The 23,035-nt window shown below is 42.9% G+C and overlaps 1 protein-coding gene across 6 annotated transcripts in view; it reads left to right on the top strand.

Moving 5' to 3' along the window:
- The window catches only part of LRRC71 (leucine rich repeat containing 71), a 98,428-nt gene extending 75,625 nt beyond the window's left edge, over positions 1 to 22,803 (top strand). The window contains exons 9-18 of one of the 6 annotated variants that reach the window (XR_008848837.1): positions 111 to 270; positions 443 to 526; positions 601 to 690; positions 764 to 895; positions 1,198 to 1,309; positions 1,420 to 1,502; positions 6,237 to 6,342; positions 7,123 to 7,195; positions 7,398 to 7,519; positions 22,403 to 22,541. Coding sequence is in view for 5 of the 6 variants with exons in the window: in XM_056546251.1 (XP_056402226.1) it covers positions 111 to 270; positions 443 to 526; positions 601 to 690; positions 764 to 895; positions 1,198 to 1,309; positions 1,420 to 1,502; positions 6,237 to 6,342; positions 7,398 to 7,519; positions 22,403 to 22,516 (1,003 nt within the window). In the remaining variant the exon portion in view is untranslated. Of the gene's footprint in view, positions 1 to 110; positions 271 to 442; positions 527 to 600; positions 691 to 763; positions 896 to 1,197; positions 1,310 to 1,419; positions 1,503 to 6,236; positions 6,343 to 7,122; positions 7,196 to 7,397; positions 7,520 to 22,402 lie in introns of all 6 variants that reach the window. The other 5 variants (XM_056546249.1, XM_056546251.1, XM_056546247.1 and 2 more) reach the window with 5 other exon arrangements.
- The last annotated feature ends 232 nt before the right edge of the window (positions 22,804 to 23,035 follow it).

Raw genomic sequence — 23,035 nt, forward strand, 5'->3', positions numbered from 1 at the left:
CAGCAAGGAATACATATCAATGAGCTAATACCATGAAGAGGATTGAGCTGTGGTTATCATTAAAACCTCCGCTGTTTCTTCTGATGCATATAATCTTTCCGTCCACACAGGTTGGTCCATATATCACTCAGAAATAACCAAATCATTGATGAAGGAGCCAGACTCATCAGCCAAATTCTGCAGAGCCTTAAAATGACCAACAAAAACCTGGCTACTCTTGTCCTCAGCTACAATCACATCACAGACCTGGGAGCAGCTTACATTGCAGAGGTATGGAAAAATTATAAGTCTTTTAATTGCTCTGAAGCTCTGTAGGAGTTACTAGATTTCCTGGAAAATATAATGGTCTATGGATAGTGGTAAGGGGTGCAGTTAGACTTTCCCCCCCACCTGTCATAGGAATGTACAAGTCATTATACACAACATAACTTGCATTTTTTAGGCCTTAAGATTCAACCGATCATTGCTCTCCCTCAATCTTTCCAGTAACCAGATCAGGGATCAAGGGGCACTCGCATTGGCCGAGGTTGGTAAGAAATTTTGCTTCTTTATAGGCCTTAACTGTGTATAATATAACATTTTTGTCATCCTGTGGCCTAGGTTTTGGGGCGTTTTGCATTAACACATACAGAAACTGTCGAGAGGCGTCGGCTCCTACTGGAGAAGGAGGCTCAGGAACAGCCACGATCGGTGAGAACCATGACCATGATGCTATCTGCTTATATCTTTAAAGTCAGGATTCACAGTTGCATTTTCTTTAAAGCCAACCACATCACGTCATGCTGATGCCAAGAGTGAACGACCCCTGAGCCACCACAGCAGCTCAGCTATGGATAAAGCAGAGAAATCACAAGTGCAGAAGGCTAAATCAAGCATCTCAAAGAAGAAGGAGAAGGTGAGCCGAATGGTCCCAATATTAAGACTTCCCTGATACATGCCGTGCCCTTACTATACTTAATAGCAGTAAACCATATTACTCAGATGGCTCTATGTATGAATGGAGTTTGTCAACTATGGCACAAAGCGGTGACCAACATGCCCCCTCCAATGCATCTCTATGACAGAGCTGGAGATACCTGAACACTGTATCTCTGACTATCCCATATAGATACATGGAGGGGCGTGTTGGGCACCGCTTTGTGCCGTGAGTTATTTATCGAACATTAGCATAAATTGGTTATTGTCACTTTGGTTCAGGATCCCCAAAAGAAAGAAGACAAATCTGTCAGTAGCATGGTAACTGGAACCTCGACTGTGGCAACGCAGCCTGGACTAACTAAGAAAGAAGACCCTAAAGCATCAAAAAAACGTAAGATTTGTGGTGTGGGATTTCATTCTGTCTATTAACAGAGAACTAAAAATGCATAAGCTGAAATAATGAAATGGTACATATTATGTTGTAACAGTGATATTTTACAGAAACGTCCAACTCTGATCAAAAAAACACACGAGGAAAAGCAGTTAAGTCTGCCACCAAGAGAGCAGCATTACCTGAGCAAGAGGTAAGATAAAATTACCAGAGGGTACTCTATTTAGCCCTGTCTAGTTTATGTAGAAGTGGTCAAATGCAACTCCCCAAACACTATGCCTCCTATGAGGCATTACTTCACAGGCATACTTAAATTTTTAGAGCATTATAACATAGCCACCACCACTAGACTATTCTTTGAGGAGACAGACCATTTTCATTTTTGCTTTTTAGTTTTTTCCTCATCTTCACCCCCTTTTAAAAGCCATAACTCTTTTATTTTTCCATCTACAGATCCATATGAGGGCTTGTTTTTTTGCATGACCAATTTTTCTTTCTAATGTGTTTTTTCACCATAAAATGTACAGCCAAACAAAAAAAAAAATCTTATTTTGGGGAGGAAGATTGAAAAGAAAACTGCAGTTTTGGGAGGTTTTTGTTTTTACGCAGTCCACTTTATGGTAAAACTGACATATTAACCTGTAGTCGATATAATTAAAACGATACCTATATTTACATATCTTTTATCTTATCTTATATCTTTTATTATTGTACTACTTAAAAAAGTCCAACTTTTTTTTTTTTACAAAATCAGTATGCTTAAAGGGAACCCGTCACTAAGTTTTACCCTATACAACGAGTGGCAACACATAATAGAGGTTAATATCAAGTGTCCTACCATGCCTGGATGTCTGCTGGTACGTCTCTAAATGTGGAGAAAACAACTTTTATAACTGTCACACGCAGTATGTAAATTAGGCTCAGTCAGGCGTGCGGCTGCTAAAGTAGTCATGGCTACCAGAGCAGTAATCATGCCTATTACTCAAATTATACCTATCTAGGTATGATTCAGCAGCTCAGTCAGGGTCTGATGTCATTTCTCAGAGGTAGGCTGTCAATCATGTCTAAATAGGAGTGATTAGAGCTTGAATGAGCGTGAGTTCAGCGTGGCGAGCCGTGACTTCTTCAGCAGGCCGCATGCCTGGTGACTACTTGAGCATGCCTGGTGACTACTTAAGCCTCATTTACATACTGCATGTGACAGTTATTAAAGTTGTTTTTGCCACATTTACAGACGTGCCAGCAGACATCCAAACATGGTAGGACACATGATATTAACCTCTATTACGTGTTGCCACTTGTTATATATGGTAAAACTTAATGACGGGTTCCCTTTAACCCCTTAAGGACGCAGGACGTAAATGTACGTCCTGGTGAGGTGGTACTTAACGCACCAGGACGTACATTTACGTCCTAAGCATAACCGCGGGCATCGGAGCGATGCCCGTGTCATGCGCGGCTGATCCCGGCTGCTGATCGCAGCCAGGGACCCGCCGGCAATGGCCGACGCCCGCGATCTCGCGGGCGTCTGCCATTAACCCCTCAGGTGCCGGGATCAATACAGATCCCGGCATCTGCAGCAGTTCGCCATTTAAATGAACGATCGGATCGCCCGCAGCGCTGCTGCGGGGATCCGATCATTCATAACGCCGCACGGAGGTCCCCTCTCCTTCCTCCGTGCGTTTCCCGGCGTCTCCTGCTCTGGTCTGTGATCGAGCAGACCAGAGCAGGAGATGACCGATAATACTGATCTGTTCTATGTCCTATACATAGAACAGATCAGTATTAGCAATCATGGTATTGCTATGAATAGTCCCCTATGGGGACTATTCAAGTGTAAAAAAAAATGTAAAAAAATTTAAAAGTAAAAGTAAAAAAAAAGTGAAAAATCCCCTCCCCCAATAAAAAAGTAAAACGTCCGTTTTTTCCTATTTTACCCCCAAAAAGCGTAAAAAACATTTTTTATAGACATATTTGGTATCGCCGCGTGCGTAAATGTCCGAACTATTAAAATAAAATGTTAATGATCCCGTACGGTGAACGCCGTGAACGAAAAAAAATAAGTCCGAAAAAAAAAGTAAAAAATTCCTACTTTTTTAATACATTTTATTAAAAAAAAATTATAAAAAATGTATTAAAAGTTTTTTATATGCAAATGTGGTATTAAAAAAAAGTACAGATCATGGTGCAAAAAATGAGCCCCCATACCGCCACTTATACGGAATAAAATAAAAAAGTTAGAGGTCATCAAAATAAAGGGATTATAAACGTACTAATTTGGTTAAAAAGTTTGTGATTTTTTTTAAGCGCAACAATAATATAAAAGTATATAATAATGGGTATCATTTTAATTGTATTGACCCTCAGAATAAAGAACACATGTCATTTTTACCATAAATTGTACGGCGTGAAAACAAAACCTTCCAAAATTAGCAAAATTGCGTTTTTCGTTTTTTCGTTTTTTCGTTTTAATTTCCCCACAAAAATAGTGTTTTTTGGTTGCGCCATCCATTTTATGATATAATGAGTGATGTCATTACAAAGGACAACTGGTCGCGCAAAAAACAAGCCCTCATACTAGTCTGTGGATGAAAATATAAAAGAGTTATGATTTTTAGAAGGCGAGGAGGAAAAAATGAAAACGTAAAAATTAAATTGTCTGAGTCCTTAAGGCCAAAATGGGCTGAGTCCTTAAGGGGTTAAAATTGCCCTATTCTGACCCTTATTCTTTTTATATTTTTCTGTATACGGAGCTGTATTAGGGCACATTTATTGCGCATGATCTGTAGTTTTTGTTTAGACTTTTTGATCATTTTTATTCATGTTTTTTTGTTATCTGCCGTTCGGTATTTATTTACATTTACACTACATTTTACCAGTTCAGACATTGCTGCACGCAACAATACCAAATTTTTTTTTTTTTTTATGAGAAAAAGAGGGGAATTTTTATTAGGAGAGGGACTTTTATATCATTTAAAGAATTTTTTTTATTGTTTATTTAATAATTTTTTATCATTAGATTACATTCACTGTACAATGCTTTGCCAATTGCATAGCATTGTACAGTCTGACCAGCGCTCTAGTTATACAGCCTGTATCACAAACTGTATCAGAGGAGAGAAGATCCGGCAGCAGGAGGATGGTAAGTGACCTCTGGCAGCCATTTTAGCACATCGAACCCCTGCAATTGCCATCTAGGCGTTCATTCCGCGCACTGCAAACAGGACTATAAATATTTTTATATTGCCCCCTATTTGCAAGTACTTTAACCCTTTAAGGACTATGGGTTTTTCCATTTTTGCATTTTCATTTTTTCCTCATTACCTTCTAAAAATCATAATGCTTTAAATTTTGCACCTTAAATTTAATATTATGGCTTATTTTTTGCGCCACTAACTCTAGCAGTGACAGTCATTTTACCAAAATATCCACGGCGAAAAGGAAAAAAAATTCATTGTGCGACAAAATTGAAAAAAAATTAAATTTTGTAACTTTTGGGGCTTCCGTTTCTACGCAGTGCATTTTTTTTCTGTAAAAATGACACCTTAACTTTATTCTGTAGGTCCATATGATTAAAATGATACCCTACTTAAATTGGTTTGATTTTGTATTGCAGGAAAATTAATACGTTTAATAATTTATTAATAATTTATTAATAAAATTGTCATCTTCTGACCCCTATAATTTTTTTATTTTTCTGCTTACGGCATCGTGATCTGAAGTTTTTATCGGTACGATTGTATTGATCAGACTTTTTGATAGCTTTTTATTCATTTTTTTCATGGTATAAAAAGTGACCAAAAATACGCTATTTTGGACTTTGTTTTTTTTTGCGTGTACGCCATTGACATGCGGTTTAATTAACAATATATTTTTATAGTTTGGACATTTCCGCACACGCACAGTTTTTTTTTTTTTTTTTTTAAAGGGAAAAGGGGGATGATTCTTACTTTAATTAGGGAATGCGGTTAAATGATCTTGTTAACTTTTTTCACACTTTTTTTTTTGCAGTGGTTATAGCACTGCACATACTGATCTTATACACAGATCAACACCATGCATTAACATGAGATGATCAGTGTTATCGGCGGTTGATTGCTCAAGCCTGGATTTCAGGCTTGGAGCAATCAATCGATGATCGGACGCGACGGTGGCAAGTAAGGCACCCTCCACTCACGTTCTAGCTGATCGTGACATCACGATTTCACCACGCTGCCGGGAGTGTATTTTTGTTACTGTAGACACAGCGATCAACTTTGAATGCCATGTCTAAAGGGTTAATAGCATGCGGCACAACGATTGGTGCCACACGCTATTAGCCCAGGGTCCCGGCTTTCATTAACCGCCGGGACCGACCCGCTATGACGTGGGGTCATGGCGTGACCCCGCATTATATACCGGGACAGGGCGCAGGGCGTACAGGTACGCTCTGTGTCCTTAAGAGGTTAAAGGGGTACTCCGATGGGTTTTAAATCAACTTGTGCCAGAAAGTTAAACAGATTTGTAAATTACTTTTATTTAATAAAAATTATCCTTCCAGTACTTATCAGCTGCTGTATACTACAGAGGAAGTTGTATATATATTTCCAGACTGACCACAGTGCTCTCTGCTGACAACTCTGTCTATGTCAGGAACTGTCAAGAACAGGAGCAAATCCCCATAGGAAACCTCTCCTGCTTCAGACAGTTCCTGACATGGACAGAGGTGTCAGCAGAGAGCACTGTGGTCAGACAGAAAATACATTCACAAATAAAAGAACTTCCTCTGGAGCATACAGCAGCTGATAAGTACTGGAAGGATTAATATTTAAAAATAAAAGTAACTTACAAATCTGTGTAACTTTCTGGCACCATTTGATTTAAAAAAAAACTGTTTTCCACCGGAGTACCCCTTTAAAATTCTAAAATCACTTCTGTAATCCCGCAGGTGGAGCAAACTGAAGACATCAACCCTTTGCTGGAACAAGCTGAATTTAAAGATGGGAAAGTTTATCTCTCTGGTAACAAAGTTCTGATCAGCCTAAATCTTTCAAGTAAGAAAAATATTTGCCCTGTGTATGAGTAATATACACCCTGGAGAGGAATGTAAATCTAGGCACACATCATCCTTAAAGTGATCTTAATCCTTCCAGTACTTATCAGCTTCTGTATACTACAGTGGAAGTTGTATAGTTATTTTCTGTCTGACCACAGTGCTCTCTGCTACCACCTCTATCTGTGTCAGAAACTATCCAGAGCAGGAGAGGTTTGCTTTTTAAATAGAAGTAATTTACAAATCTGTTTAACTTTTTGGCACCAGTTGATTAGAAAAAAAAATGTGTTTTCCACTGAAGAACCTCTTTAAACATTGTTCCTCCGCAATACACTGTTGTCATAGAAAGAATTGCCAGTTTCCTACTCAGTAAAATAATGACTGACAACACTCCATCTCTCCAGCATGAGAGCTATGTACAGAGTGGTTAATTTCACACTGCAATTTACTGTATGTTTACTGTACATGCCAAAAAAGGTTTGAGCCTATAAAGTAAATGTATCTATAGACTTCCATTATCATACATAGGCCAAAAGCGTCACTTTTGCCTCTGGGTGTTATATATTTGGGTTTGCTAGATAGAATAGAGCCAGATATAGTGAAAAAGACAAAAATAAAAAGCATACCACTCTGTGTAGGTTTTATTTTTGGAGGGGGAAGTCTACCTTAGAGGGACACTATATACCTTCTAATATAAAACCAACACCATTAGAAAAATGTGTAACTTGTATAACTATGCAGCTAATCAGTGTATGGACTAGCCTATATCATTTTTTCTTAGGAAGGGACAGAGATGAACAAGGAGGGCAAAGCTGGAAGGGAAGGCGTCTGAGCTGCCAGGAGAGATCTAATAGGTGAAGATGTAGTTATAGTTCACAGGAAGTCAATAACATGAGAGAGACATCCTGTTTACAAACATATAGTTATCAGACTGGGTGATCACATGAGTTGAGATGGAACAGATGACATTGCGGGGAATACTGTGGATGAGCTGGCACTGTGTGGGCAACAAAATGGGAGTGCTTCTTTAATGCATTTTTCACTTCTACATTACAGGAAACAAGATAACCGAGAAGGGTCTGAAAAGCTTTTTGGCAGCAGTAGAGACCCAAGTACAGGAGACTAAACCTGCATCTGCTGTCAGAACTCAGACAGGATTATTAAGGCTATCCTTGGGGGTGAGATTTACACATTTTTGAATCAATGGGTGTAATGTCCAATCCAAATTATAAGGAATGTCCAGATTATAAAATCCATTTTTATATACCTCACTGGGGAATTATGTGAAAATATTGGGTCTACTTTGATCAGGCTCCTCATCTCTTGTTCAGAGAGGAGAGCCACTAGGAGGGATGCCTATCTTTCTCTCCTTAACCCTTTAAGGACCCAGCCAATTTTCACTGTAGGACCTGGCCATTTTTTGAACATCTGACCACTTTCACTCTAAGCATTAATTACTCTATGATGTTTTTACCTTTCATTCTGACTCCGAGATAGTTTTTTAGTGACATTCTACTTTATGTTAGTGGTAAAATTTTGTCGATACTTGCATCGCTTCTTGGTGAAAAATTCCAAAATTTGATGAAAAAATTTGAAGCTCTCTGCTTACAAGGAAAATGAATATTCCAAATAAATTATATATTGATTCACATATTCAACATGTCTACTTTATGATTGCATCATAAAGTTGAGATGTTTTTACTTTTGGAAGACATCAGAGGGCATCAAAGTATAGCAGCAATTTTCCAATTTTTCACAAAATTTTCAAAATCGAAAATTTTCAGGGACCAATTCTGTTTGAAGTGGATTTGAAGGGTCTTCTTATTAGAAATACCCCACAAATGACCCCATTATGAAAACTGCACCCCTCAAAGTATTCAAAATGACATTCAAAAGGTTTGTTAACCCTTTAGGTGTTTCACAGGAATAACAGCAAATTGAAGGAGAAAATTCAAAATCATTTTTTTACAATCGCATGTTCTTGTACACCCAGTTTTTGAATTTTTACAAGGGGTAAAAGGAGAGAAATCTTCCTAAAATGTGTAACCCAATTTCTCTCGAGTAAGGAAATACCTCATATGTGTATGTCAAGCGTTCGGCGGGCGCAGTAGAGGGCTCAAAAGGGAAGGAGCGACAGAGGGATTTTGGAGAGTGAGTTTTTCTGAAATGGTTTTTGTGGGGCATGGCGCACTTAGGAAGCCCCTATGGTGCCAGAACAGCAAAAAAAAAACAAAAACACATGGCATACTATTTTGGAAACTACACCCCTCAAGGCACGTAACAATGGGTCCAGTGAGCCTTAACACCCCACAGGTGTTTCACAACTTTTTGTTAAAGTTGGATGTGTAAATTATTATATATTTTTTTTCACTAAAATGCTAGTCTTCCCCCAAATGTAACATTTTTACAAGGGATAATAGGACAAAATGCCCCCCAAAATTTGTAACCCCATCTCTTCTGAGTATGGAAATACCCCATGTGTGGACGTCAAGTGCTCTGCTGGCACACTACAATACCCAGAAGAGAAGGAGTCACATTTGGCTTTTGAAAAGCAAATTTCGCTGAAATGGTTTCTGGAGGGCATGTCGCATTTAGGAAGCCCCCATGGTGCCAGGACAGCAAAAAAAAAAAAAACACATGGCATACTATTTTGGAAACTACACCCCTCAAGGAACGCAACAAGGGTGACAGTGAGCCTTAACACCTCACAGGTGTTTGACGACTTTTTGTTAAAGTCGGATGTGTAAAGGAAAAAAAATGCTGGTTTCCCCCCAAATTTTAAATTTTTACAAGAGGTAATAGGAGAAAATGACCCCCAAAATGTGTAACCCCATTTCTTTTGAGTATGGAAATACCCAATGTGTGGATGTCAAGTGCTCTGCTGGCGCACTAAAATGCTCAGAAGAGGAGGAGCGCCATTGATCTTTTGGAGACAGAATTTGGTTGGAATAGAAGTCGGGGGCCATGTGCGTTTACAAAGCCCCCCGGGGTGCCAGAACAGTGGAACCACCCCCCCCATGTGACCCCATTTTGGAAACTACACCCCTCACAGAATTTAATAAGGGGTGCAGTGAATATTTACACCCCACTGGCGTTTGACAGATCTTTGGAACAGTGGGCTGTGCAAATGAAAAATTACATTTTTCATTTTCACGGACCACTGTTCCAAAAATCTGTCAGACACTTGTGGGGCGTAAATGCTCATTGTACCCCTTATTACATTACGTGAGGGGTGTAGTTTCCAAAATGGGTCACATGTGGGGGGGGGGGTACATTGTTCTGGCACTATGGGGGCTTTGTAAACACACGTGGCCTTCAATTCCGGACAAATTTTCTCTTCAAAATCCCATTGACGCTCCTTCTCTTCTGAGCATTGTAATGCGCCATCAGAGCACTTTACATCCGCATATGGGGTATGTTCTTACTCAGAAGAAATGGGGTCACAAATTTTGGGGGGCTTTTCTCCTATTTTTTCGTGTGAAAATGAAAAATTTTGGGTAACACCAGCATTTTAGTAATTTTTCTTTCATTTTTCCATCCATCTTTGAAGAATTTTCATTAAACACCTGTGGGGTGTTCAGGCTCACTATACCCCTTGTTACATTCCGTGAGGGGTGTAGTTTCCAAAATGGGGTCACATGTGGGTATTTCTTTTTTTGCGTTTATGGCAGAACCGCTGTACAATCAGTCACCCCTGTGCAAATCACCAATTTAGGATTCAAATGTACATCATGTGCTCTCACTCCTGATCCTTATTGTGCGCCCGCAGAAAATTTTATGCCCACATCTGGGGTATTTCCGTACTCAGGAGAAATTGTGTTGCAAATTTTGGGGGTCTTTTTTTCCTTTTAACACTTGTGAAAATAAAAAGTATGGGGCAACACCAGCATGTCAGTGTAAATTTTTTTTTTTTTTACACTAACAGGCTGGTGTAGCCCCCAACTTTTCCTTTTCATAAGGGTTAAAAGGAGAAAAAGCCCCCCCAAAATTTGTAGTGCAATTTCTCCTGAGTACGGAAATAACCCATATGTGGCCCTAAACTGTTTCCTTGAAATGCGACAGGGCTCCAAAGTGAGAGAGCGCCATGCACATTTGAAGACTAAATCAGGGGTTGCATAGGGGTGTACATAGGGGTATTCTACGCCAGTGATTCACAAACAGGGTGCCTCCAGCTGTTGCTAAACTCCCAGCATGCCTGGACAGTCATTGGCTGTCCGGAAATGCTGGGAGTTGTTGTTTTGCAACAGCTGGAGGCTCCGTTTTGGAAAAACTGCTGTACAATAAGTTTTTCATTTTTATTGGGGGGACAGTGTAAGGGGGTGTATAAGTTGTGTTTTACCCTTTATTTTGTGTTAGTGTAGTGTTTTTAGGGTACGTTCGCACTGGCAGAGGTTTACAGTGAGCTTCCCGCTTGAAATTTGCGCTGCGGCAAAAAATTTGCCACAGCTCACACTTGAAGCAGGAAACTTACTGTAAACCTGCCCGTGTGAATGTACCCTGTAAGTTCACATGGGGGGGACAAACCTTCAGCTGTTTCAAAAAGTTTTGCCAGAAGTGGAGGCACACTGGTTGGAAAACCTTCAGTTAGGTTCTGTTACCTAACTCAGTATTTTCCAACCAGCGTGCCTCCAGCTGTTGCAAAACTTCAACTCCCAGCATGTACTGATGCTGGGATATGTAGTTATGCAATAGCTGGAGGTACGCAACTACAACTCCCAGCATGCCGAGACAGCTGTTTGCTGTTTGGGCATGCTGGGATTTGCAGTTTTGCAACAACTGGAGGGCTACAGTTAGAGACCAGTGCACAGTGATCTCCAAACTGTGGACCTCCAGATGTTGCAAAACTACAAATCCCAGCATGCACATACAGAAAACTGCTGTGTGGGCATGCTAGGAGTTGTAGTTTTGCAAGATCTAGAGTGCTACAGTATAGAGATCACTGTGCAGTGGTCTCTAAACTGTAGACTTCCAGCTGTTGCAAAACTGCAAGTCCCAGCATGCCCAAACAGCTGTCTGGGCATGCTGAGAGTTGTAGTTTTGCAACATCTGGAGGGCTACAGTCTCAGACTGTAACCCTCTAGATGTTGCTAGGCAACTTACCGGTTCCGTCGGATCCAGGAAGCCGTCCTCTTCTGCCGCACGACATTGCCACCCGCGCCGATCACCGCAGACAATCCTGTCCCGCAGCCTCCACCAACGGGTAAGTGGATCTTCGGCGCCCGGTCCCCTTCGGTTCCCCGTTCTGCCCCGCCTATTGTGGGTGGGCAGAACGGGGAAAACTAAAGTTAACCCCCCCGCCCCCGATCTGCTATTGGTGGTCGCGTCTAGACCACCAATAGCAGGGATAGGAGGGGTGGCACCCCTGCCACCTCACTCCTATCCCTTCATGGGGATCGTAGGTGTCTTAAACAACCGCGATCCCTCTTATATTCCGGGTCACCATAGACCCGTATGACCCGGAATCGGCGCAAATCGCAAGTGTGAATTCACTTGCGATTTGCGCCGATCGCCGACATGGGGGTCTGATGACCCCCCTGGGCATTTGCACGGGGTGCCTGCTGATCTATATCAGCAGTGACCCCGGTCCGGTCCCCGCAGGGACCGAAATTCCCACGGGCGTACAGGTACGCACTGGGTCTTTAAGACCAGGTACACAGGGCGTATCCATGCGCCCTGGGTCCTGTACGGGTTAAGGCTTGTTGCAATACACAGACAATCCATTGATTTGAGTGGGGGCACGGAGTCTCTTGAAACTGAAACATCGCAATGGGGGTTTAAGACACAGAATACTTTGTTTCCATATGGCTCAGAGAATGGGTTACATAACACAGCAAACAACCAAATGGTTAATTAATGTCCCATTTTTCTAAGAGCCACAGATTTTATTTAAATCATTCTTATTCAAATGCTCATAATCATAACACAGTTACAATATTACATTATAAAACCTCTACTTCTCCTTATCCTCTACCCCCCCCCCCGCCACCAGTAAGAAAAAAACAGACAAAAAAACCCACAAAAAACTAACCACATTTATTCCACTGTTTCTCCGCCTTATTATAGGTTCTTTTCCCTTGCTATGGGCTACTGCACCACTCTTTCTCTACACAGGCTTTGATAAATCTCCCTTTGTATCCCTATTTTCTATTCTTTCTATCCCAGTACTCAGTATGCCTAATCTCCCACACCAAGGTAACTTGACCCCAAAATCTTGCTCCAATTTTTCTATTGCCTTATACCAAAAATGTTGCAATTACATTCCTATGAAATATGAACTAAACCCGCTCTTTATTATTACACCTAGGCCATTTTGAATCCACCCTACATCCCATTTTTTGCAATGATAACAGCAAATAGTGCAATCTGGGAATCATTAACCCCTTAAAGACAATGGACGTAAATGTACGTCATGGTGACGTGGTTCTTAACGCACCATGGCGTACATTTATGTGCCGCCATGATCGCAAGCACTGGAGCGGTGCTCGCGTCATGCGCAGCAGGTCCCGGCTGCTATCAGCAGCCTGGGCCCGCCGGTAATGGCGGACATCCGTGATCGCGCAGATGTCCGCCACTAACCCCTCAGATGCCGTGATCAATACAGATCACGGCATCTGTGTCAGTGCGGTACTTTGAATGGATGATCATCCAGCATGGTGGCCGGAGTTCCCCTCACCGGGCTCCGGCCGTCTCCCGGGGTCTTATATATGTATATGTCCTATACTGTTACGCCGAGCGCTCCAGGTCCCTGCTCCTCCCCGGAGCGCTCGCGGCGTTCTCCTCTCTGCAGCGCCCCTGTCAGACCCGCTGACCGGGAGCGCTGCACTGACACTGCCGACGGGGATGCGATTCGCATAGCGGGACGCGCCCGCTCGCGAATCGCATCCCAAGCTACTTGCCTGTCCCGGTCCCCGGCTGTCACGTTCTGGCGCGCGCGGCTCCGCTCTCTAGGGCGCGCGCGCACCAGCTCTCTAAGATTTAAAGGGCCAGTGCACCAATGATTGGTGCCTGGCCCAATCAGTCTATTAGCTTCCACCTGCTCCACGTCCTTATAACCTCACTTCTCCTTCCCTGCTTTGCCGGATCTTGTTGCCTTGTGCCAGAGAAAGCGTTTTGTGTATGTCCCAAGCCTGTGTTCTAGACCTTCTGCTGTTGCCCCTGACGACGACCCTTGCTGCCTGCCCTGACCTTCTGCTACGTCCGACCTTGCTCTTGCCTTGTCCTTCTGTACCGCGCCTGTCTCAGCAGTCAGAGAGGTTGAGCCGTTACCGGTGGATACGACCTGGTTGCTACCGCCGCTGCAAGACCATCCCGCTTTGCGGCGGGCTCTGGTGAATACCAGTAGCAACTTAGAACCGGTCCACCGGTACGGTCCACGCCAATCCCTCTCTGACACAGAGGATCCACCTCCAGCCTGCCGAATCATAACAGTAGATCCTGCCATAACAGTAGATCCCGCTGAGGTGCCGCTGCCAAGTCTCGCTGACCTACCCACAGTGGTCGCCCAGCAATCCCAACAAATCGCCCAACAAGGACCGCAGCTGTCGCAGTTGACCGCCATGCTACAGCAACTTCTGCCACTGCTACAGCAGCAACCATCTCCTCCGCCAGCTCCTGCACCTCCTCCGCAGCGAGTGGCCGCTCCTAGCCTCCGCTTGTCTATGCCGAACAAATTTGATGGGGACTCTAATCTCTGCCGTGGTTTCCTGTCTCAATGTTCCCTACATTTGGAGATGTTGTCGGACCAATTTCCTACAGAACGGTCTAAGGTGGCTTTCGTAGTTAGTCTTCTGTCTGGAAAGGCCTTGTCTTGGGCCACACCGCTCTGGGACCGCAATGATCCAGCCACAGTCCAGTCCTTCTTCGCTGAAGTCCGTAGTGTCTTCGAGGAGCCAGCCCGGGCCTCCTCTGCCGAGACTGCTTTGCTGAACCTAGTCCAAGGAACTTCCGTAGGCGAATACTCCATCCAGTTTCGTACCCTTGCCTCAGAGCTAGCCTGGAACAATGAGGCCCTGTGCGCGACCTTCAAGAAAGGCTTATCCAGCAACATCAAAGATGTACTGGCCGTACGAGAAATTCCAGCTAACCTGTCTGAACTTATCCTTTTGGCCACCCGCATCGACAAGCGTTTTTCTGAAAGACACCAGGAGCTCCGCCAGGAAAAGGACCTTGATCTCTGGGCACCTCTCTCCCAGTATCCTTTGCAATCTACCCCTGTGCCTCCCCCCGAGGAGGCTATGCAAGTGGATCGGTCTCGCCTGACCCATGAAGAGAGGTCTCGTCGCAGAGATAAAAACTCATGCCTGTACTGCGCTAGTACTGAACATTTCCTAGTGGACTGCCCTATTCGTCCTCCGCGTCTGGGAAACGCACGCACGCACCCTGTTCAAATGGGAGTGGAGTCCCTTGGTGTGAATTCTGCTTCTCCACGTCTCACTGTGCCCGTGCGGATTGCTCCTTCTGCCAACTCCTCCTTCTCAGCTGTGGCCTTCTTGGACTCTGGTTCTGCTGGAAATTTTATTCTGGCCTCTTTTGTTAATAGGTTCTGCATCCCAGTGACCCGTCTCATCAAGCAGCTCTACATTTCTTCGGTCAACGGAGTAAAATTGGACTGCACTGTTACCGCACAGAACCCCTGCTTATGAGCATTGGACTGCATCACGAGAAAATTGAATTTTTTGTTCTGCCCAACTGCACCTCTGAAGTCCTCCTTGGTCTGCCATGGCTCCAACGTCATTCTCCCACCCTTGACTGGACCACCGGGGTGATCAAGAATTGGGGTCCTGCTTGTCACAAACGATGCCTCACATCTGCTCCTCATAGCCCCCTTCCTGGTAACACTCTGCCCCGTGACAAGCTTCACCCTCTGGCCCCCCTCCCCATTCCCACTTCTTCTGGATTGCCTGCCGCTGATGTAGCTTCCCAGGACTTCTCTTTTTTCCGTAAGGAAACTCAAGAGTCGCCCCCAATGTTCTCGTCTCATTTGAAGGAACAAACAGACAAAAAGAGGGGGAGACCTAAGGGGGGGGGTACTGTTACGCCGAGCGCTCCGGGTCCCTGCTCCTCCCCGGAGTGCTCACGGCGTTCTCCTCTCTGCAGCGCCCCGGTCAGACCCGCTGACCGGGAGTGCTGCACTGACACTGCCGACGGGGATGCGATTCGCATAGCGGGACGCGCCCGCTCGCAAATCGCATCCCAAGCTACTTGCCTGTCCTGGTCCCCGGCTGTCGCGTTCTGGCCCGCGCGCGCCAGCTCTCTAAGATTTAAAGGGCCAGTGCACCAATGATTGGTGCCTGGCCCAGTCAGTCTATTAGCTTCCACCTGCTCCACGTCCTTATGACCTCACTTCCCCTTCCCTGCTTTGCCGGATCTTGTTGCCTTGTGCCAGAGAAAGCGTTTTGTGTATGTCCCAAGCCTGTGTTCTAGACCTTCTGCTGTTGCCCCTGACTACGACCCTTGCTGCCTGCCCTGACCTTCTGCTATGTCCGACCTTGCTCTTGCCTTGTCCTTCTGTACCGCGCCTGTCTCAGCAGTCAGAGAGGTTGAGCCGTTACCGGTGGATACGACCTGGTTGCTACCGCCGCTGCAAGACCATCCCACTTTGCGGCGGCTCTGGTGAATACCAGTAGCAACTTAGAACCGGTCCACCAGTACGGTCCACGCCAATCCCTCTCTGACACAGAGGATCCACCTCCAGCCTACCGAATCATAACATATACATAGCACTGAACAGTATTAGCAAATGATTGCTATGAATAGTCCCCAATGGGGATTTAAAAAGTGTAAAAAAAAAAAAGTTAAAAAATGTAAAATAAAAAAAGTTTAAAAATGTGAAAAATCCCCTCCCCCAATAAATAAAACGTCCGTTTTTTTCCCATTTTACCCCCAAAAAAGTGTAAAAAAAAAAATTAATACACATACTTGGTATCGCCGCATGTGTAAAAGTCTGAACCAATATATTGTTAATTATCCCATACAGTGAACGGCGTAAACGTAAAAAAATATAAATAGTCCAAAATTGCTGCTTTTTTGTCACATTTTGTTCCATAGAAAATTAATAAAAAATGTATAAAATGTAAAACCTAAGCAAAAGTGGTACTGATAAAAACTACAGATCATGGCACAAAGAATGAGCCCTCATATCGCCCCATATATGGAAAAATGAGAAAGTTATAGGTGGTCAAAATAGGGCAATTTCAAGCATTCTAATTTTGTTAAAATGGTTTGAGATTTTTTTTAAGCGGTGCAATTATAGAAAAGCATATAACATGGGTATCATTTTAATAGTATTGACCCACAGAATAAAGAAAACATGTCATTTTTACCAGAAAGTGTACAGTATGAAAACAAAACCTTTCAAAATTTGCTAAATTTCGGGTTTCTTTTCAATTTTCCCACATAAATAATATTTGTTTGGTTGCGGTGTACATTTCATGGTAAAATAAATGATGAAATTACAAAGTACAATTGGTGACGCAAAAAACAAGCCCTCATATGGGTCTGTGGATGGAAGTATAAGAGAGTTATGATTTTTAGAAGGCTAGGAGGAAAAAACGAAAATGCAAAAATAAAATTGGTCTGGTCCTTAAGGCCTAATTGACATTATACAATAAAAAGAGAGGGGACACTTTCCTCAAATCTGGTCTTTCATAAGCTAACTAATAGGAGCATAAGCAGGATTATGATATTGAATGTTCACAGTCAGATATACAACAATTAAAAGATGCAATTTAGATAAGAAAAAGGTATTGTTTATTATAAAAATAAATATATATGGCATTATCTGCAGGGCCCTTGCAGAAATGCCAATGGATATATAAGGATAAAATACAATAAAATCTTTATGTAAAAGTACTTATAATGCAATCTATATTGTTCAGCCTCTAAAGAGAAATAGTGTGCAGGCAATGTGCACACATTGAATGCGATGAGCAATGTAAAGTGTCCATAGCATACAAGTCTATGTTGGTATATAACAGTGGAGAGCTTATTGTCCGTGAAGTAGTCACTATGTAACTATAGAAATACTTGTAGTCCGTGCAGTCGCTAGGTAACTAGTTGTAATATTTCAGGACAGTTTGTCTCACCCGTCCTGGCGTGGTCCCGCAGAGCTCTCTCTACTTACCCGCTGTGGCTTCCAGCATGGACACCTAGTCGCTTCCTGGGTTTAGCCAGGGGTCTCCCACGAGGAAACACTAGAACCAGACGTAAGACCAGAACAAAAAATAGACAGACTTCAATAGAATCATACTCGGCCATAATCAATCTAAATAGTAAGAAACTATCACCACAACATGTTACATTACTTAAAGGGGTACTCCGCTGCTCAGCGTTTGGAACAAACTGTTCTGAATGTTGGAGCCGGTGACAGGAGCTTGTGATGTCATAGCCCTGCCCCCTCATGATGTCACGCCCCGCCCCCTCAATGCAAGTCTATGGGAGGAGGCGTGGCGGCTGTCCAGTTTGTTCCAAATGCTGAGCAGCAGGGTATCCCATTAATAAAGTATTGAAATTTGCAACCCCAGTGAACCCATGGACAAATTCAAAATATATATTGGAATAGAGAAACATATACGTAAGCTTTGTTTGAAAAAATATTACCAAAAATATCCTATAGAATATCAACATTCAACCCAAAAGTATTCACACACTAATTTAAAACCACAATCCAAAGCATACCCTAGACAGGAGATGAGTGACAAACATCTCAGAAATGTAATCTCACCAAAAGAGAAGTACAAGCCATGAAAGGCTTACAGAAAAACAACGATATTGTTAGATGGCCCGCCGACAAAGGCGGGGGCATAGTAATTATGGACACACACATGTACAATACATAATGCATCAACCAACTATCAGAAACCAACACGTACAAAACTCTATCACATAATCCTACAGAACCATATCATCAACACCTACAGACTATATGTGAAAGAGCAATTCAACAAAATATACTTAAACCAAACAAGAATATGAATATATTATTAACACTGAAAAACATATACCTATCTTCTACTGTATTCCTAAAATTCATAAAAATCCAACACAACCACCAGGTAGACCAATTATTTCTGGAATCCAATCACTCACTTCACACCTATCAGAGTACTTCGATATCCTATTATAACCATTCGTTAAATTAATAAAAGCATACATCAAAGACACTACACAAATTATCAAACTCCAGGAATCCCTACAGTGGCAACTTAACTGGTGCCTTGCTACCCTTGACATCAGTTCACTATACACCTGTATAGATCATCAACAAGGCATCAAAGCAATACAACACTTCATGCAAAATAGTACTATACCAACAGATCAAACACAATTTGTACTAGAAGGCATTTACTACATCCTTTCTCATAATTACTCAATTGATCAATTCTACCTACAGTTAGTCGGAACCACGATGGGGACCAGGTTTGCGCAAATGTATTCATGGCCTACTTGGAGGAACTCACTCTCACTCCGGAATTTGGGGCAAACCTGGTCCTCTGGAAAAGATACATTGATGATATCACTATAATCTGGAATGGTACACCACAACAATTATCCACATTCACTCAACAATTTACCTTGCTCATCGCATGCAATGTGTGCACATTGGCTGCACACTATTTCTCTATAGAGGCTGAACAATATAGATTGCATAATACGTACTTTTACATAAAGATTTTATTGTATTTTATCCTTATATATCTATCAGCATTTCTGCAAGGGCCCTGCAGATAATGCCATATATATTTATATTTTTATAATAAATAATACCTTTTTCCTATCTAAATTGCATCTTTTAATTTTTGTATATCCGACTGTAAACATTCAATATCATAATCCTGCTTATGCTCCTATTAGTGAGCTTATGAAAGACCATTTTGAGGAAAGTGTCCCCTCTCTTTTTATTTTATACTAGCTGAGTACCCGGCGTTGCCCGGTTTTTCCTTCCTAATCCTTGTTGTGGAGGAAAATCATCAGAGGAAGCTTTTGACTTCATATCCCATCCTCATATATTGTTGTCATATCCCGACCTCATATCCTGACTTCCTATCCCGACCTCCTATCCCGTCCTCCTATCTCGACCCCCTTTCTTAACCCCCTATCCCGACCTCCTATCCCATCCTCCTATCCCGTCCCTCTATCCCGTCTTTCTATCCCGACCTCCTATCCCTTCCTCCTATCTCGACCTTCTATCTCGACCTCCTATGCCGACCTCCTATCCTGACCTCCTATGCCGACTTCCTATCCCGTTCTCCTATCTCGTCTTCCTATCTCGACCTCCTATCCCTTCTTCCTATCTCGACCTCCTAATCTGACCTCCTATCCTGACCTTCTATCTTGACCTCCTATCTCGACCTCCTATCTCAACCGCATATCCTGTCCTCATATCCCGACCCGTAATATGTGTACCAGGTATTGAATTATCTCCAGCCGTACGGAAGTTATATGGGAGCATACATTTCCCATTGATTTCCATTCCCCCCCCCCCCCCCGACCCTCACAAATGGGTGTAGTTAAGGGTTAAATTAACTATCCTATATTTTAAGTGGACATATAAGTAACATGTGACCAAGTATTATTGAAATATCTCCAGCTGTTTGGAAGTTATGCAGTAACATATTTCCCATAGACTTGTATGAGATTTTAAACAAAAACCCTGACCCTGGCAAATGGGGGTGAGTAAGGGTTAAATTACCTATCCTATGTTTGTAGTTGACATATAAGTAACATGTGTGCCAAGTTTCATGTTAATATCTTTTGCCGTTTGGATGTGATGCTGGAACATACACACACACACACACACATACATACACACACACACATCGAGTTTTTTAAATATATATAGATTTGCTCTACAGGTTGCATAGGGTACGCAACTTTATACACTAGTACTCATCTGGCATATTTATTTATATCAACTTTTTCCTGTGGTTTGAGTTACCGTATATACTCGAGTATAGGCCGAGTTTTTCAGCACGATTTTTCGTGCTGAAAACACCCCCCTCGGCTTATACTCGAGTGAACTCCCCCACCCGCAGTGGTCTTCAACCTGCGGACCTCCAGAGGTTTCAAAACTACAACTCCCAGCAAGCCCGGGCAGCCATCGGCTGTCCGGGCTTGCTGGGAGTTGTAGTTTTGAAACCTCCGGAGTCCCGCAGGTTGAAGACCACTGCGGCCTTCAACATCATCCAGCCCCCTCTCACCCCCTTTAGTTCTGAGTACTCACCTCCGCTCGGCGCTGGTCCGGTCCTGCAGGGCTGTCCGGTGAGGAGGTGGTCCGGTGGGATACTGGTTCCGGGCTGCTATCTTCACCGGGGAGGCCTCTTCTAAGCGCTTCGGGCCCGGCCTCAGAATAGTCACGTTGCCGTGACAACGACGCAGAGGTGCGTTCATTGCCAACGTAATTCTGCGTCATTGTCAAGGCAACGGCTCTATTCCGGGCCGGAAGCGCGGAGAAGAGGCGCCCCCGGTGAAGATAGCAGCCCGGACCACCTCCCCACCGGACCACCTCCTCTCCGGACAGCCCTGCAGGACCGGACCAGCGCCGAGCGGAGGTGAGTACTCAGAACTAAAGGGGGTGAGAGGGGGGCTGGATGATGTTGAAGGCCGCAGTGGTCTTCAACCTGCGGACCTCCGGAGGTTTCAAAACTACAACTCCCAGCAAGCCCGGACAGCCGATGGCTGCCCGGGCTTGCTGGGAGTTGTAGTTTTGAAACCTCTGGAGGTCCGCAGGTTGAAGACCACTGAGGGCGAATGATGAGAAGAGGATGATGAAGGGGGGGGGTGTGGGATGATAAGGGGATGATGAAGGGGGGATGTGTGGGATGATAAGGGGATGATGAAGGGGGGATGTGCGGGATGATAAGGGGATGATGAAGGGGGGATGTGTGGGATGATAAGGGGATGATGAAGGGGGGATGTGTGGGATGATAAGGGGATGATGAAGGGGGGATGTGTGGGATGATAAGGGGATGATGAAGGGGGGATGTGTGGGATGATGACAAGGGGATGATGATGAGGATGTTAATGACGGGTCTGGATGATGACAGGGGGGGGGATGAGGTATTTCCCACCCTAGGCTTATACTCGAGTCAATAACTTTTCCTGGGATTTTGGGTTGAAATTAGGGGTCTCGGCTTATACTCGGGTCGGCTTATACTCGAGTATATACGGTACCTTCCTTCCATATTTCTCTATGATTGACATCAAGTGATGATTTATTCAAATCTTTTATCACCCCTTTCCATTCTTCAGTTGGAATTTTTCCCAAATACATTTTCCCGACTTTTTGGTGAATTTTGTGTACTTGTACGATTCATAAATTTTTTTTATAAAATATTGCCTACCATCTTCACTCCCCTTTCTCCTTGTAAAAATTCCAATATTAAGAGCCACTGAATTAATACAGAACCTTTGTTCTTCTACTTCACATAAAAAATAGAAGCGGCTATGTTATAGAACAAAGTAAATTTAAAAACCCAACCATATGATGCTTGTCAATAATAGTTTCTTAAAGAGTGGGAATTTATGTGCTGTATTGTGCTATATTGCTTATTTGTATGCTAGCAAGGTAAACTTTCATTTTTTTAAATACAAAAGCATATGACAATGACTACACATAGCCACTAGTTGTAACCAACGTGCTATGAGTTGAGTTCTTCATCTTTATAGCTTGTTGTTAGGACTCCCAACATTGCAGGTATTTAACTTGATGCGCCTCCACCTAATAGACTAAGATGGTTTATTGAAGAAGTGGTATTAATTATTCAGACAAATCAACAGGTGCTGCTGCATTTATTGTTTTGTATCAAGAGTATATAGACTGATTGTAGGGGTTCTCCATGGTCAAGTTTTAACCTGTAGTGTTCACATCCCATTGGCAATAATGTAACTTGGCATCATATGAGCTCTTGCATAGTTTTGCATATAAATATAGCCTAACACACTGAATACATAGTAAAAATCTTTTACATGTAGCAGGAAGGCATGGCCAGGCTCTCCAGACAATTTTATCAACAGTCTGTGTACATGTAGATACATAATGCTGAATCTCTTCATATCTCTAGAGAAACAAGTTTCCAGCAGAATGCTCGACCTTTACCCAGATCCAGGAGATTATGCTTTCTCGGGACCCTATTCACAAATCCTCCCGATCTTCCGTAGATGAGCAAATGATGTGACTTAGACGAAGGACTCCCATGAAGAGCCCATGCCGAAGCTTCAGTAACAAAAATGTGTCATAAAATAACAACTATTAATTGTTAGTAAATAATAACAATGTATGCTATAGATAATTCATTATGGGGGAAATTTAGGAGTTTGCAAGGGATAAACAATGACATCAAACAAAGTGATATCATTATGTGAATATATTACTCTGGTCACCACTGGCTATATAGTAAAAACTTTGAAATTATATTCTCTTCAACTTTGCAATTTTTATTAGGCTCGGTGCACATATAGTGGGTGAAATAAGTATTAAACGCATTGCCATTTTTCTCACTAAATATATTTCCAAAGTTGCTATTGACATGAATGTTTCACCGGATGTGGGTAACACAAATAAAAAAGCTCAGAAAAGAATACCTTTCACACTAGAAAAATTCATCCGTTTCAAACGCCCGTCAGAAAACCAATGTTAAATGGACGTGAAACAATCCCATTCAAGTCTATGGGATTTTTTTTATTACCCGTTATGA

Source organism: Hyla sarda, chromosome 11 (assembly GCF_029499605.1).
Source record: "Hyla sarda isolate aHylSar1 chromosome 11, aHylSar1.hap1, whole genome shotgun sequence".
NCBI classification, from domain to species: Eukaryota; Metazoa; Chordata; class Amphibia; order Anura; family Hylidae; genus Hyla; species Hyla sarda.